The sequence below is a fragment of the Sturnira hondurensis genome, unplaced genomic scaffold, assembly GCF_014824575.4.
Source record: "Sturnira hondurensis isolate 20B ecotype Veracruz unplaced genomic scaffold, ASM1482457v3 Scaffold0021632, whole genome shotgun sequence".
Taxonomy (NCBI): Eukaryota; Metazoa; Chordata; class Mammalia; order Chiroptera; family Phyllostomidae; genus Sturnira; species Sturnira hondurensis.
In genome coordinates, this window is record NW_028094263.1 from 2,494,158 (window position 1) to 2,508,938 (window position 14,781).

A 14,781-nucleotide genomic window follows, 5' to 3' on the forward strand; every position below is an offset into this window, starting at 1 on the left:
TCTTTGTGCCTCTTGTCAATACCTACTCGAGTGTCTGCTGAGCACTAACAAGATGTTTGTCCCTGTGTGCGCCACCCAAGGAAGCGAGGATGTGGCTTTTACCTGTCTGTTAATTCATCTACTTATTCTACGCTTCGTGGAAACTTACCATAAGCAGGGGCTGTGCTAAACACTGGGTGTGCAGCACTGAGGGGAACAGACGCAATCCTTGTCCCTGTGAGGGGTCTATAGTCTAGCGATGAAGCTAGACATTGATCTTCAAACACACAAATGTGAGAATCACATAACACGCTAAGCTAGGTGAAGAAAGATGAGGTTGCTCTGAGAAAGGACAGAGAAAGCTTTTCTGGGTGGAGAGGGGAGTCAACAGGGCCTTTTGGAGAAAATGGCATGTAAGCCAAATAAGATTTGAAGGATACAAATGCCCAAAGGATGAGTGGAAGGTTAATACATATTAGCATTCAGGTGTTACTATTACAGCAAAGTGGGCGATGGGGAGAACAGGACAAGCAGAGGCTGGACATGAGGGCAGAGGCAGGGCTTTAAAGACCATGTTTCTATTTTATGTATTTATTTTTAGAGAGAGGGGAGAGGAGGGAGATACCGATGTGTGGTTGCCTCTCGTGTGCCCCCAACCAGGGACCTGGCCCGCAACCCTGGCATGGACCCTGACTGAGAATCGAACCGGCAACTCTTTGGTTCGCAGGCCAGCACTCAATCCACTGAGCCGCACCAGCCAGGGCTAGAGACCATGTTTAAAGCTTTTGAATTTTATCCTCAGTGCAAAGACAAGTCCCTGAAAGGTTTTAAGCAGGGACAATTCAGAGAGGGTCTGTGTGCATTCCAAAACAATCACTCCTGTGACAGTAAGAATTATGCTGAAATGGACAGGGAGGAACATGGAGGAGCAGTACAGAGGCTCCCGCAGGGTCTCAGGGTTACACCAGGATGATGGTGGTGGGCGTGGAGGGACGTGGGCAAACTCAGTTTATCCGAAAGTCAGTGCCTTTATCTCCCCGTGTTCAGAGCCTTCCCGCCCCAGCCGGCTGGGTCCTCCCCATGCCCTGTTTCTGCAAAAGTGCCTTCTTCCCCTTGCTTGGGTCTTCTCCTGGAGTGTCCCCTGCTCTCCCCTTGCTCCAGTCATCTAGGGGAGACTGGAGTCAAATACACCTAGATTCCAACCACTTACCAGCTCTGTGACTTACCAAGTCAGTTTCTCTCTTTTACGCTCAGTTTTCTGTCTTTAAAAAGTATCCACCTCATAGGATTAAAGTAAATATTAACATCATGTATGGCACAAAATAAGTGGTCAATAAATGTTAACTTTTGTTACTATTATTATTACTTATTTATTTATTTTCAACATTTCATTTGTTTACTTATTTTTAGAAAGAGGGGAAGGGAGGGAGAAAGAGAGGGAGAGAAATACGTGTGTGTGAGAGAGATACCGATCAATTGCCTCTGTACGCACCCCAGCTGGGGACTGGCCTGTGCCCTGCCCAGGAATTGAACCAGCAACATTTCACTTTGTGGGACAGTGCCCAACCCACTGAGCCACACCTGTCAGGGCTTTATTTATTTATTTTTTAAATCCTCAGCTGAGGACACGCTTATTGACGCTAGAGAGAAGGGAAGGGAGGGGGAGAGATGGACAGAAACATCAACTGGTTGCCTCTTGCACATGCCCCAACCTCAGACCGAACCTGCATCCCAGGTATGTGCCCCAACCTGGGATGGAACCCACAACTTTTTTTGGTTTATGGCCCAACGGTCCAATCAAATGAGCCACATTGGCCAGGGCTAACTTTTGTCATTATTCTCATGCACCTAAACTTCAGTTTAAAAACACAAGAGTATTATTTTAAAATCAGAGAGTGGCAAGCTGGATGGCTGAAGGTCTGGGCCAGGAACGTAAATGAGCAAAGTGGGGAGGGTGTAAGGCAATGGGGAAAATGGGGACTTTGAAATGGAAGAGTCACGCTTGCCTAAAAGCACTCTTGTGCCAGACGAAACTCCTTGGAGAGCTGAATTTGCCTGAGGGCTGCCAGTTTGCCATCCATTCCAGCACCGACATACTTGGTTTCCTCTTCCTCTCCTCTAAACTCCTGGAGTCCTAAGAGTGTGTACCACACAATTTAGAGCACGCCTTTGTTCAAAGCGTGGGATTCCTCATGATAGAGCTGATGGTCTTGGAGAGAAATTTGGATCTATATTTCTTGAGCCTTGGGGTGTCTCTGGAGTAAGTCAGAAAGGGTTATTTAAAAAATGTTTTGTATAGTGTTCTTGCGATGGGGCAGGCATTGCGCTGTCTTTCTTTTTTTTTAATTTTCTTTTTTTAATATTTTATTTATTTATCTTGAGAGGGGGAAGGGAAGGAGAGAAGGAGACAAATATCAATGTATGTTTGCCTCTCGTGCATTCCCTGCTGGGAACTGGCCTGCAACCCAGGCATGTGCCCTGACTGGGAATTGAACTGTGATCATGTGGTTCGCAGGCCCGCGCTCAAACCACTGAGCTACACCAGCCAGGGCTGTGCCGTCTTCCTTAAAACTTAAAAAAAAATTATTGAATTTTTGAGAGAGAGAAAGAGAAACATCAATTTGTTTTCCCATTCGTTCATGCATGCATTGGTTGCTTCCCGTATGTGCCCTGACAGGGATCAAACCCACAGCCTTGGCCTGTCTGGATGATGCTCCAGGACTGTCCCACCTTTGGGCGTCTCTGGGCCACACTGGAAGAAGAGTTGTCTTGGGCCACACATTAAATACACAAACACTAACAAAAACTGATGAGAAGGGAAAAAAAAGTTTTAGGTAAATTTACAATTTTGTTGCACCGCATTCAACCCGCGGGCTGTGGGTTGGACACCCATGCACAGGGCTATGCTGTCTTTCATAAACATTTTTTCAGCTTTTGAAGTTTTTTATTTTTGTTTGTTTTTTGCTGTTCAAATTGATAAATATCACTTGAAAAAGTCACAGTGATCTCATTTAAAGCTTCATCACAACCCTCTAGGACAATAAAACCATAATAGCTGTTAACCAGGCACTTCACTGCCTCCTTGAAGCAGACAATAAAAACCTGTGCTAAATACCTGGCTGGTGTAGCTCAGTGGATTGAGCACGGGCCTGCGAACCACATGATTGCGGTTCGATTCCCAGTCAGGGCAAATGCCTGGGTCACAGGCCAGTTCCCAGCAGGGGACTCACAGGAGGCAACCATACATTGATATTTCTCTCCTTCTCTCCTTCCCTTCCCCTCTAAAGATAAATAAATTAATTAAAAAACCTGTGCTCTTAGCCACCTTGCCAGAAGGCCAGTAAGTCACTTAAAGGAGGAAGGGCATCGGTGATAACCAGCATTCATGATGTACTGTGGCAGAGTGCTTCGCAGAGCCATTGTTAAACCGCCAGGAATTCTGAGAGCATGTACCACCACTGACAGCTTGAAATCGGCCATGGTTGGACCATTTATACCAAGGAAATCAGCAAATGCTATAAATCAGAGCTCCTCCCTTCCTACCTAGAGAGGTGGTTGTTAAACATTTACCATCCTGGGCAATGTAATTTCTCTAAAATTATCAAGGAGAACAAATGTGTCTGCATAAGGGAATGAGCACGTCTGCTTGAGGGTGGCAGCGAGGTTTGTCCAGGGCCACAGTCTGTGCATAAGGGAGCAGGTGGGCGTGTGCATTTGAGGGTATGAACAGAGAAACCTGAGGTCATGGGTGCTAGTGAGGGATTAGCGTGTGCACCTTAAGGAGTCACACAGTGTGAGTCAAACAGTGACAAGTGAAGCAGGTGTGTCTAGATGGTGTCAGTGTGTACTTAAAGGACCAAGTTTTCATGTCAGGGAGTGGTGTGGTGAGAAAATGAGGACACGAGGTCAGTGTATCAGTGTGAGACCAGTGTTTTTCACAGAGAGGGGTGGGTAGGCATATTGGAGGAGATTGGCGTGCACGAGGGTGGGGTCTGAAAAGGCTAGTATCTGCTGAAGGGGACAAATCTGTGTCTGAGAAAGTTTGTGTATAAGGAGGCTTATGCAATCTGAGCATAGCGTCTGAGGGTGTGTATGAGAATGAACTGAAGGATGATTATGAAACACTGAGTGATTGTTTCAGGCCTAGCCCTTGCATCCATTAACATTATATTCTGCCTAAAATAACAGAAAAACATAAAGTAACAGTGGCTTTAGCAAGACAACATTTCTCTTTGAGAACATCCAGCAACAGGCAGTCCAGGGCTGGTGGAACAACTTTGCGCCATGAAATCCTCAGCGACCCAGGCTCATAGAGCTCACGGCTATGATTTTTCTCTCTCTTTTTAAAAAGATTTTATTTTTAGAGACAAAGGAAGAGATGGAGAAAGAGAGAGAGAAACATTTATGTGATGTGGGAGAGACACATTGATCAATTGTCTCTCACATTCCCTCATGCCCCCAAATTGAGACCTGGACCGAAACTGCCCTGACTGAGAATTGAACCAACCACCTTTCGGTTTTGCAGGCCAGCACTCAAAACACTGAGACACACCAGCCCAACTAAATATCCTGCCACCAATCTCTGCATCCATCCTCTCATCCTTTTACCGGAAACCTCTCTGATAACATTATTCACCTTGGTTCCACGTTGATCTCTATCTTTTTTTTTAAGAGTGGGAGAGAAACATCAATCCACTAAACATCAATCCCACATGCCCCCAACTGGGGATCTGGCCTGCACCCCAGGCATGTGACCTGACTGGAAACGGAACCTGCAACCCTTTGGCTTGCAAGCTGGTATTCAATCCACTGAGCCACACTAGCCAGGGCCCAGCTTGGCTCTTCCTGTAGTGCATACCAGTACATCCAAATGACAACGGGCCCTCTTTCCTGTGATGGCCTGCAGCCCTGTTTCCACAAGTTCAAAACTACTCTTAATTATTTCCCCAACTTCCTGCTGTGGTCTCCCGGTCTCCCAATGGCACCGCCCTTGATGCCCAAGCCAGAAAACTGAGGGTCCTGCTGACTTTTCCCACTCACTCTTCCCTGATATGATCAGTTTTGTCATTTCACCTTAATATCTCCTGACTTTGTCCCATTCTCTCTATCCTTATTGCCACTATCTTAGTTCTGTTCCTCATTATTTTTAGTTTAGATTGCAGAAACTGAATGACGTATAGGTTGCCAGGACTTTTCCTAAAACAAAATTTTGATCTTGTTATTTATTGGCTTAAGAATTCTCCATTACCTCCATCTTTGTGACTCAATAACACTATTGAAATCACTTATGGGGGCAAAAATCACCAATGGAGCTTCCTGAACATACAGGTGACTGATACCACTCCAGACCTGATGCGTAACAATATACCTAATATTTACTGATGGGCCAGGCATTGTACTAAATGATTTGTTGTATACTTTCCGACTTAATCCTCACAACTTCGTGAGTAGCTGTTTTCACAACTACGGAAACTGCAACACAAGAAATTAAGGAATTTGCCTGAAGTTACTGGACCGTATGCAGTGGAAGTAAGCTACGGAGCCAGGCACTCTAATTCCAGAGTCCACGTTCTTAACTGTAAGGCCTTCGCCGGTTAGAATCTATGCGTGTGACTTTCACAGGTAAGCTCCACTAGTACAGAATGGATTCTGGTTTCTGTTCTATACCGAACCTTCGGTGCCCAACCACCGAGCGGCCGGCCGACGAGCATCGGTGGTTGGGGTGGTAGTGGAGGGGCAGTCACAAGAGGATGAAAGGGTCCGAGGCGTCCACTGGGCGGGGAACACAGGGCTGCAGCAAGACAGCCCGGGGTCGGCATCCGGAGACCGCCCGTCCCCGGCTACTCGGCAGCCAGCAAAAAAACCCCTGGCCCCCCGCGGTGGGAGACCCGGAGCCCCGCCGCAGGAAGTCGGTGCGTAGCTTCCGGCGCGCGGAGATGACGCACGGACCGCGCTTCCGCATTGAGGAGCCCGCGGCAGATCCCGGGAAGCCGAGACTGGGGGTCCCGGCAGCGGGGCGGCCCGCGGGCCCACGGCGGGGATGCACCGCCGCGGGGTGGGAGCCGGCGCCATCGCCAAGAAGAAACTAGCCGAGGTGAGGGACAGAAGGCGGACCCACAGCCGTCCTTGACCCGCGGGAGATTGAAGTCTGGAGCACTGTACGCTCAAATCGCCTCCCGACAGAGTCTGGCATGGGCTTCTCGGGTCCCCGGGAACGGAGTTTCTCCAACTTCCGGTAGATTGCAATGTCAGCATCCCCAGATCCACCAGCCCTTTCCCCCATATCCCCAAATTTGACTGCAGATGAGTCGTCCACTCTGCTTCCTCGTCCCTTTCCCTAAGAACCGTTTAAGAGACCCTCTTCTTTTCAGCCGAGGCAGTACAAGTGGGAGCCTACAGCGTCCACTCTCAACTCATACTGGTCTCTTTGTCTGACAGGCCAAGTATAAGGAGCGGGGGACTGTGCTGGCTGAGGACCAGTTGGCCCAGGTGAGTCGGTTGGAAGGCTGCAGGCAGGAAGGGAAAACCCCCGCAAGGTTAGGCAGGGCCCTTTGACATAAACTGGGCTGTTTGGATTGAACTAAAAATAGGCTGCTTGGCAAGTCTTGATTTCTGGGCTCCTCAGATCTTTTAGGTGACTTACTACTACTACTACTACTACTAATACTAATACTAATATTATTAACAACAACTAACGTCTTGGAGTGGTTACATGCTCAGAGCCTCCCAGGCATGTGCCCATTTTCCTTATATAGACCATCTTGTTTATTCATGGTATAAGGAAAGAGCACTCTTCTTCCTAGTTTAAGATTGAGGACCTGAGGTATTAATTCATTTATCCAAGGTTACGCGGGCAGTAAGTGGTAAATCTGTTTGATTTAGGTCTTTTGGAGTTTTTACTTTAAGTGTCTAAGAACAACATGGAAATATTACCTAACCTGCGCACTCACCGCCACCACCATCACAACTAAGTGCGCTCCAGAAGTGTGTGTGGGTGATGGGGGTGTGGCCCCTGTGCAGTCTCTTTTTCTAACACTTCCCTTCTCAGTGCTTGCCCTGAATTTACTCAGTGATTGTAACTGGTGAAGAAGAGGACGGGGAAATAGGCCCTTGAGCTGAGGAAAGATAATAGACACAGGCTGTGCTCTTCAGAAACTCCCACTCATGGGCAGATGGCATGCAGGCAACAACAGGAAACAATGGTTATAACAGTGTGTAAATTTCTAATATGTAGCAAATGAGGAGATACTGGGCCAAAAGTGCTTACCCTTGGTGGGGTAGGAGATAGGTTTTGTGAGAAGGAGTAATACAAATAGGAAGTCAGAAAGCCCCTCAGAAGATTTGTATTTAGCTTTGGAATGGAATCTGGTGGATCCACAGCCTTCCCTCAGTGAATCATTGTCTGGAGTTCCTCCTCCAGGAGGTCCCAACTCCGACCACACCAACACACGGCAGCCTTGCTTTCTCTCCTGGCCGGCCTTTCTGTCAGTGGTTGAATATTTCCCACTGCATGAATGCTGCATCCCTTCATTTTTTTAAAAGATTTCATTTATTTATCTTTAGCGGGGAAAGGAAGGAGAGAGAGAGAGAGAAACATCAATATATGGTTGCCTCTGGTGTGTCCCCTGCCGGGAACTGGCCTGCAACCCAGGCATGTGCCCTGACTGGGAATTGAACTGCAATCGTGTGGTTCGCAGGCCCGCGCTGAATCCACTGAGCTACGCCAGCCAGGGCCATTTTTAAGATAAAATGGGTTATTAGTTTGTCTTCAGTTTTCCTGGGAAAAAGAAGGACTGCAGCCCTGGCTGGTGTGGCTGAGAGCATTGAGTGCCAGCCTGTGAACAAAAGGGTTGCCGGTTTGATCCCCAGTTTTGGCACATGCCTGGGTTGTGGGCCAGATCCCTAGTTGCGAGTGTGCAAGAGGCAACCACACATTGATGTTTCTCTTCTTCTCCCTCCCTTTCCCTTTCTCTAAAAAAAGTAGTATCCCATTAGCTGTGCACATTGATTGTTAGATGCATCCTGACTTGAGATCAGGAATACGTGGAAAAAAAAAAGGTGTGTTTAAGAATTGAGGAAACATTATAGCAGCACATTTCTGCTGACAGCAGAACTGTGAAGGAGAAGCAGGGGTCCAAAGAAAGAGGACAAAACCAGAATAATGGCAGGCCTGGGGACCTAGGCTGTTTGCCCTGCCGCTTGGCCAGTGACTTATTTTTGGCATCTGATTATCACCTAGGTAGGCTGCCCCTTAACCTCCCCCTTGTCCATCTTACAGATGTCGAAGCAGTTGGACATGTTCAAGACCAACCTGGAGGAATTTGCCAGCAAGCACAAACAAGAGATCCGGAAGAATCCCGAGTTCCGGGTGCAGTTCCAGGACATGTGCGCCACCATTGGGGTGGACCCGCTGGCCTGTAAGGGGTTGTCTTTGGGAGTCTAGGGTTCTCCTAGGATTCCAAAGGGACAGAGCTACCTAGTTGTCATCTCTGCTGTTACAGAGGCATCTTCTAGAAGGGCCTGCAGGGAGATACAGAAAGTGTTGTCTTTAGGGAGTGCCCAGCAGGACGCTGAGTGCCCACTTTGATGGGGAAGATGGAGAGGCTGGAATGCAGTTTGAGAAGCCAGTGTACACGATTTTCCCTTGAATGATGCACAGTGGAATTTCTTATGGCTATTTTTCCCCTTTATTAAAAAAAATAACTTAAGTTTTAATGAAAGTAGTATGTGATCATACAATCAACAAATGACAGAAAAATGGGAGAAAGAAGCCTTCTGACTCTGTCCTATGATTGTAGAGATGAAGTGCTCCTAACAGTTTTAAGCTATATCTTTCTAGACACCTTTGTCGTATTTATAAACTTTGTTTTACATACATGGGATTAATGCTATAATTACGACTCTACAACCTGCATTTTTCACTCAGTAAAGTATTGTTTTCAGTAGATTTTTGAATGCTTGGTCTGCGCGTTTCTCTCAGCCTTGTCTGGACCATGTGTCCCATTACGTTTCACTGTAGGCTTTGGGAAAGCAAAACTCATCTTTATAGTATCCTGAGCCAGAATCAGCAGCCAGATAGAGATGCCTTTTAGAACGCCTGCGCTTTAGAACTGCCTGAGCCTGCTCTTGAGCAGGAATTCCCAAGAGTCAGACTGAGCTGAGGATCCTAAGTAGTAAACAGAGTGGAAGGATTTAGGCCGGCAGGGAAGACTTCCCCTAGGGTAGGTGTTTTAATCTAGCTTTGAAAGAAGAGGTGTAATTAATGAATAACCTAGCTTTTGTTTTCCTGTCTTTTAGCTGGAAAAGGCTTTTGGTCTGAAATGCTGGGCGTGGGAGACTTCTATTACGAGCTGGGTGTCCAGATCATTGAAGTGTGCCTGGCCCTGAAGCACCGGAATGGAGGTGAGGGTGACTAGTTCTGTGGACTTCTCCGAGAGGGAGAGAACCTCGACAGGGTACCTTTCACACCCTGCGCTCTGCAGACCTGCAATGTCTTGAGAAACATCTTAGCTCCTTCATGCAGTTGTATCCCTGGTAGGTCTCCATGGCCAAGGGAATGATTGTCTTCCTTCTCCAAAGATCTTTAGCTAGGAAGGTCTAGTCCCTAGTCATTGCAGAAAATAGTAGGGAGGCAGGAAAATAGGGTGTGGTGATTCCAACCGAGTGTCTGTGCTGTCCAAAATGGGACCTTAAATGTGGTCATCCATTAATGTTATCTCATTATTTATTTACTTATTTTTAGACAGATAGAAAGGGAGAAGGAAGGAGAGAAACATCGGTGTGCGAGAGTAACGTAGATCACTGGCCTCTCACACGCCCCCAAGTGGGGACCTGACCCACAGCCCAGGCTTGTGCCCTGACTAGGAATTGAACTGGCATCCTTTCATGTCATAGGCCAGTGCTCAGTCCACTGAGCCACACCTGCAAGGGCTGGTAGCATCATCTTTTTTTTTTTTTTTTTTTAAGATTTTATTTATTTATTTTTATCTTTAGAGGGGAAGGAGAGGGAGAGAAACATCAATGTATGGTTGCCTTTCGTGCGTCCCCTGCTGGGAGTTGGCCTGCAGGGAACCAGCCTGCAACCCAGGCATGTGCCCTGACTGGGAATCGAACCACGATCCTCTGGTTCGCAGGCCCGCACTCAATCCACTGAGCTACACCAGCCAGGGCTGCATCATCTTAATAAGCACAGTAAATGGTCTCTTGAAGTTAAAAAAGAGAAAACTTAAAACTAGTTATAAATCATTGGTTATAACCCTGGCGAGGTAGTTCAGTTGGTTAGAGCATCGTCCCGGTATGTCAGGGCTGTGGGTTTGATCTCCAGTCAGGGCACATACAAGTATCAACCAATGAATGTATCAGTAAGTGAAAAAAATCCATCAATCTCTCTCTCAAATCAGTAAAATGGTAAAAATATTGGTTATAGACACCGCATTGATGTCAATAGAGATCAGTTTATAGTTTTTCTTTTCGAAAATTTTATTTATTGATTTTGGAGAGAGAGAGGACAGGAGAGAGGAAGAGAGACACCAATTTGTTGTTCTACTTACTTATGCATTCACTGGTGGTTTCGTGTGTGTGCCCTGACTGGGGATCAGACCCACAGCCTTGGTGTATGGGGACAACACTTGGACCAACTGATCTGTCTGGCCAGGGCTTAGTTTCCCAAAGATGATGCTGCCCTTTTTGGGGGGGGGGGTATTTTAAAAAATTAATTTATTATTATTATTGTTATTATTATTTGCCATAAAGGTAATCCTCGGTCTGCTTTCTGCCCCCCTCCAACAGGTCTGATAACTCTGGAGGAGCTACACCAACAGGTGTTGAAAGGAAGGGGCAAATTCGCCCAGGATGTCAGCCAGTAGGTCTTAACTTCCAGCCCCGTGGCGTATAGAGAGGGCTTTAAAAATCAGGTGGATGTTATTTCTCCTTCCTGCTTGTATGTCTAGGATAGTTTAGGAATCATTTTTATTCCTCGTTATGATCAGAAAAAGAAGTTTTTATTTTGAAAAACTCAAAATATGGAGAGAGATTAAAAAAAACAGCCCACCCATATTTCTCAACTGAGAATACAGCTGTTAAGTATTTTGGTGTATTTCTTTCTAAGTATTTGTTTCATGCGTACCTGTGTATTTTGTTAAACATTCTTGGGAGAATAGAGCAGGCACTGAGAAAGGCTAGGGAAGGGAGTTGGGGTCAGAAGATGGATATAAATTGACTCCAATTTGAGAAAAGGTAAAAAAGGCTGTTAGCATGTGGGCTGGATATGCGGTCTGCACATTTTGTAGGTTTTCTTTTACCCTAATTTGAATTGTCAACTAAGAAATCAAAGTCTGGCAGTACGGGATCTGAATTCCCAAATGGCAGTGGACAGTTCTGGATTGTGCCTATTAAAGTGGACAGGCTGTCTCGATTTGGCCCTAGTTCACATTACTCTGTGGTCTCCCACGTTCAGCGTGTTCCTTCACACTTCCTGGTGGCCTCCTGCAGGCCTGAGTTTTACCTCTGTCCACTGTTGAAGTGGTTTGGTTTGCTATGTGCAGAGACTGACCATGCCCTTGAACGTCCAGGCACCATGTGGTGCCCTTTAACCTTCTCTTGACCCACCTGTTTAAATGTTGTGCAGCCTCTGGGGTCTTCTGTCAGCGTTCTATGCCCAGGGCAGCGCTGGACCCGAGTTGTTGCTAGGCCTGCTCTGCCAAGGGTCTTGAAGCAGCTCTTCCTCACCTTAGGGACGACCTGATCAGGGCCATCAAGAAACTAAAGGCCCTTGGCACTGGCTTTGGCATCATCCCTGTGGGCGGCACTTACCTCATTCAGTCTGTTCCAGCTGAACTCAATATGGATCACACCGTGGTGCTGCAGTTGGCTGAGGTACTGCTGTGCCTTCTGAGAGGGTGTGTGTGCACACACGTGGCAGGGGCCATCTGGGAGGAGGTTCTGGAATGCCTTCGATCTCTCAGTCACTCCAGTCTTTCTGCTGAAGCTGTCTGAGGGATGCACTACGCAGACCTGTGCTTATTTAGCAGACGTTTATTGCGCAGCTGCAGTGCACAGCACTGGGCTGGGCTGTAGGCCCTGTAAAGATGGGAACCACGTAGTTCCTGTTCTCAGGGGGCTTACAGCCTAGTGGAGCGGACACATGCAGACATCTACTTGTATTTCCTTGGGCAGACAGGCTCTTGGGTGTCTTCTTAACACTGCTTTATGGAGTCTTTAAAACAAATGCTAAATCTTGTTTGCCAACCTCCCTTCCTCAGCGTGCCTTCAGCATATGCTGTCCTTCCCCACATCCTTATCATGTTATTTACGGAAGACAGCTTCACTTTTCTAAATTCTGTAATGTAGAGCAAAACTAAATAAGGGAGGGGCTTTTCTGGATTGGGGATTAGGTACAGTGACATGGCAAGAGCCGAATGGGCTGAATATCTAAATATTTTAGAGTATGAACAGTTAATGATTATCACCATTAATCATTTTTCCTATCAGTTAATCATTCCAAACCTTCCCTTGTCACACTCTAGAGTTCTCTGAGAAAAGTAAAAATTGTTTTAGTATCAGAGACTCTGCTTTTTAAGACTGAACCACTCAACCTTGTTAGCTGGAAGTCACCTCTCCTTTCCTCTCCCCCTCACTGCTGGGACTTCTGAACAGTCTTTTTCTCTGCTCAGGGGCTTTCTCTGCCCACAGACCGTTCCTCCTGCTGTCTGGATAAGTCGGTCATCCCTGGGCAGATGCTGGGTACTCAGGGAAAGCACATGCAACTGACTCGGTCCCCATTCTTCTTCCTTCAGAAAAGTGGCTACGTGACTGTCAGCGACATCAAAGCCAGTCTTAAATGGGAGACCGAAAGAGCGCGGCAAGTGCTGGTATGTGACTTCTAGAATGGCCTGGAAAAGATGGGTCCCAGGTGGGAGGAGTCGGTTGTCAGGAACCACACAGACCGGAATTTCAGCCTTGTTCTGCTGGCCCCTTGCCTTGAAGGCCACTGCTGTCGCACGAGAAGTAACCCCAGCATTTCTTTGAAGGTGGCACTGAGAGGCAGCACTCGAAAGCAGGCTTCTAAACTGGACACGTGGGCAGAGCCAGGCAGCCACTTCTAGGCGGTTACCGACACCTGCTCTCTCCTGAACTGCAGGACTTGGTCAGATGGTCAACATAGTTTACACTGGCAGTTAACAGTTCATAATGAAGGAAGGTACTAACAACTTGCAATCACATCTAAATTATATAGTATTGCATATGTACCTATAATCATATACTATTGCATGTATAGTTTTATGTATACAAATTTCATGGTACTAATGAAAGACATTACTGAGAGGGAGTAAGTAGCATGGACATGTAGGTTTTAGTACCTTCTTCCTTATCCAGTGAACCTATGGACACATCATCTGTAATGTTAGCACACACATCTGTTTAATATTGGGCAGAACCAGCCCATCTGGAGCCTATTTCCAGCTGTAGGAACAGAGTCCATTGTCATAGCAACAATGTCCTTCCATTAACTTCTCCAGAAAGTTTTACCCACACGTGTTGCCCAGGAAGTTAATTGAAAGGTAGCAATCTCCATTTCGCTGCATGGAGTCTGTGATCAGCTCCAAGACGTACAGCAGGTATTTCTGCAGCCCTCCGTCCCCTCCACAACATCGCACTCCCATCTTCACCCTTTTCCAGCAGCACAGGTCAAGGCCGAACAGATCGTTCCAGTCTGTGTCAGTGTGTGAAGGCACTTGTGTAGATTTAAAGTGAAAACCCCACTGAAGCCAGAGTGGGGTGGGAGCGCCCCTTTTTCACATGACTTCCTTTCCCTCTAGGAACACCTGCTGAAGGAAGGGCTGGCCTGGCTGGACCTGCAGGCCCCAGGGGAGGCCCACTACTGGCTGCCTGCTCTCTTCACTGACCTCTACTCCCAGGAGATTACGGCTGAGGAGGCCAGAGAAGCCCTCCCCTGACCCTGGAGTGTGGAAGTGGGGGCGGCAGCAGGCGAAAGGGAGGACCTGATGGTGAATAAAAACTGGACATCTTTGTTTTAAAAAAAAAAAACAAACCCACAGAAAGGATGTTCCAAATTTTTTTCTTCCCCCAATATTCTTCACTTATTACTTTATTTCTTTTTAAAGTGCCTTCACATTGCATCTTTATTGGAGAAAACCTCATTTATCCAGTGGGGATAACCTGAGTAACACAGGTAACAGCGAGCACATCAGATGACTTGCACGGGTCATCTACAAGTCCACAGTGGAAGGCCATCTGTCTCCTGGCTAGACAGTTCCGTCCCTTTGTAGCCCTGAGACAAATTACAGCCTGTTAATCCAAACCTCTTCCTTATAAAAATGTTTATCTCAAATGAGCAGATCCTAATAGGCTAGTAGATTATATTCGCTCTTCCAGCTTCCTCTTGAAGAGGTTCCGGGTTATGACAGACTGAGTGTGAAGGAAATAGAAGTTAATGTTAAATGGTGGTTAGAGGGAAGAAAACAATGAGATTTTAGGGAAACCAACTGATAGTGAATGTGGTATTTTCAACCTCCCGACCAGCTCTCCTGAACTGATCACTAGGTCCTTACTAGCCTTAGCAGTGGGAAGAGAACCCCCAAACACCTGCTCTGTGACCACTTCTACACACACCTCTTAATCCTTTTAACCACCTTAAAAAAGCAGGTATCCTTAACTTGGCAGACAAGGAATCTCATTGGCCAGTGACCAGGTTTAGCAGCAGAGCCAAAGCTAGAGCCTAGGCCCACTAACTCAAGCCCGCACTTCACATGGCACAGGCTGGTCGGTCCAGACAAAGGCCTC

At 46.9% G+C, this 14,781-nt stretch overlaps 1 protein-coding gene across 3 annotated transcripts; it reads left to right on the forward strand.

Moving 5' to 3' along the window:
• The first annotated feature begins 5,923 nt into the window (after positions 1 to 5,923).
• Positions 5,924 to 14,025, forward strand: SNF8 (SNF8 subunit of ESCRT-II). 3 transcript variants are annotated; one of them, XM_037033595.1, is made up of 8 exons: positions 5,924 to 6,073; positions 6,418 to 6,468; positions 8,258 to 8,396; positions 9,277 to 9,381; positions 10,768 to 10,840; positions 11,712 to 11,853; positions 12,774 to 12,848; positions 13,797 to 14,025. In XM_037033595.1, the coding sequence occupies exons 1-8, from the start codon at positions 6,020 to 6,022 to the stop codon at positions 13,932 to 13,934; spliced, it is 777 nt and encodes a 258-aa protein (XP_036889490.1). In that variant the 5' UTR covers positions 5,924 to 6,019; the 3' UTR covers positions 13,935 to 14,025. The 3 variants fall into 3 exon arrangements, with proteins under 3 accessions (XP_036889490.1, XP_036889491.1, XP_036889492.1); XM_037033596.1 differs by having other exon boundaries at positions 6,066 to 6,137; XM_037033597.1 differs by lacking the exon at positions 5,924 to 6,073 and adding an exon at positions 6,171 to 6,214.
• Positions 14,026 to 14,781: the final 756 nt, after the last annotated feature.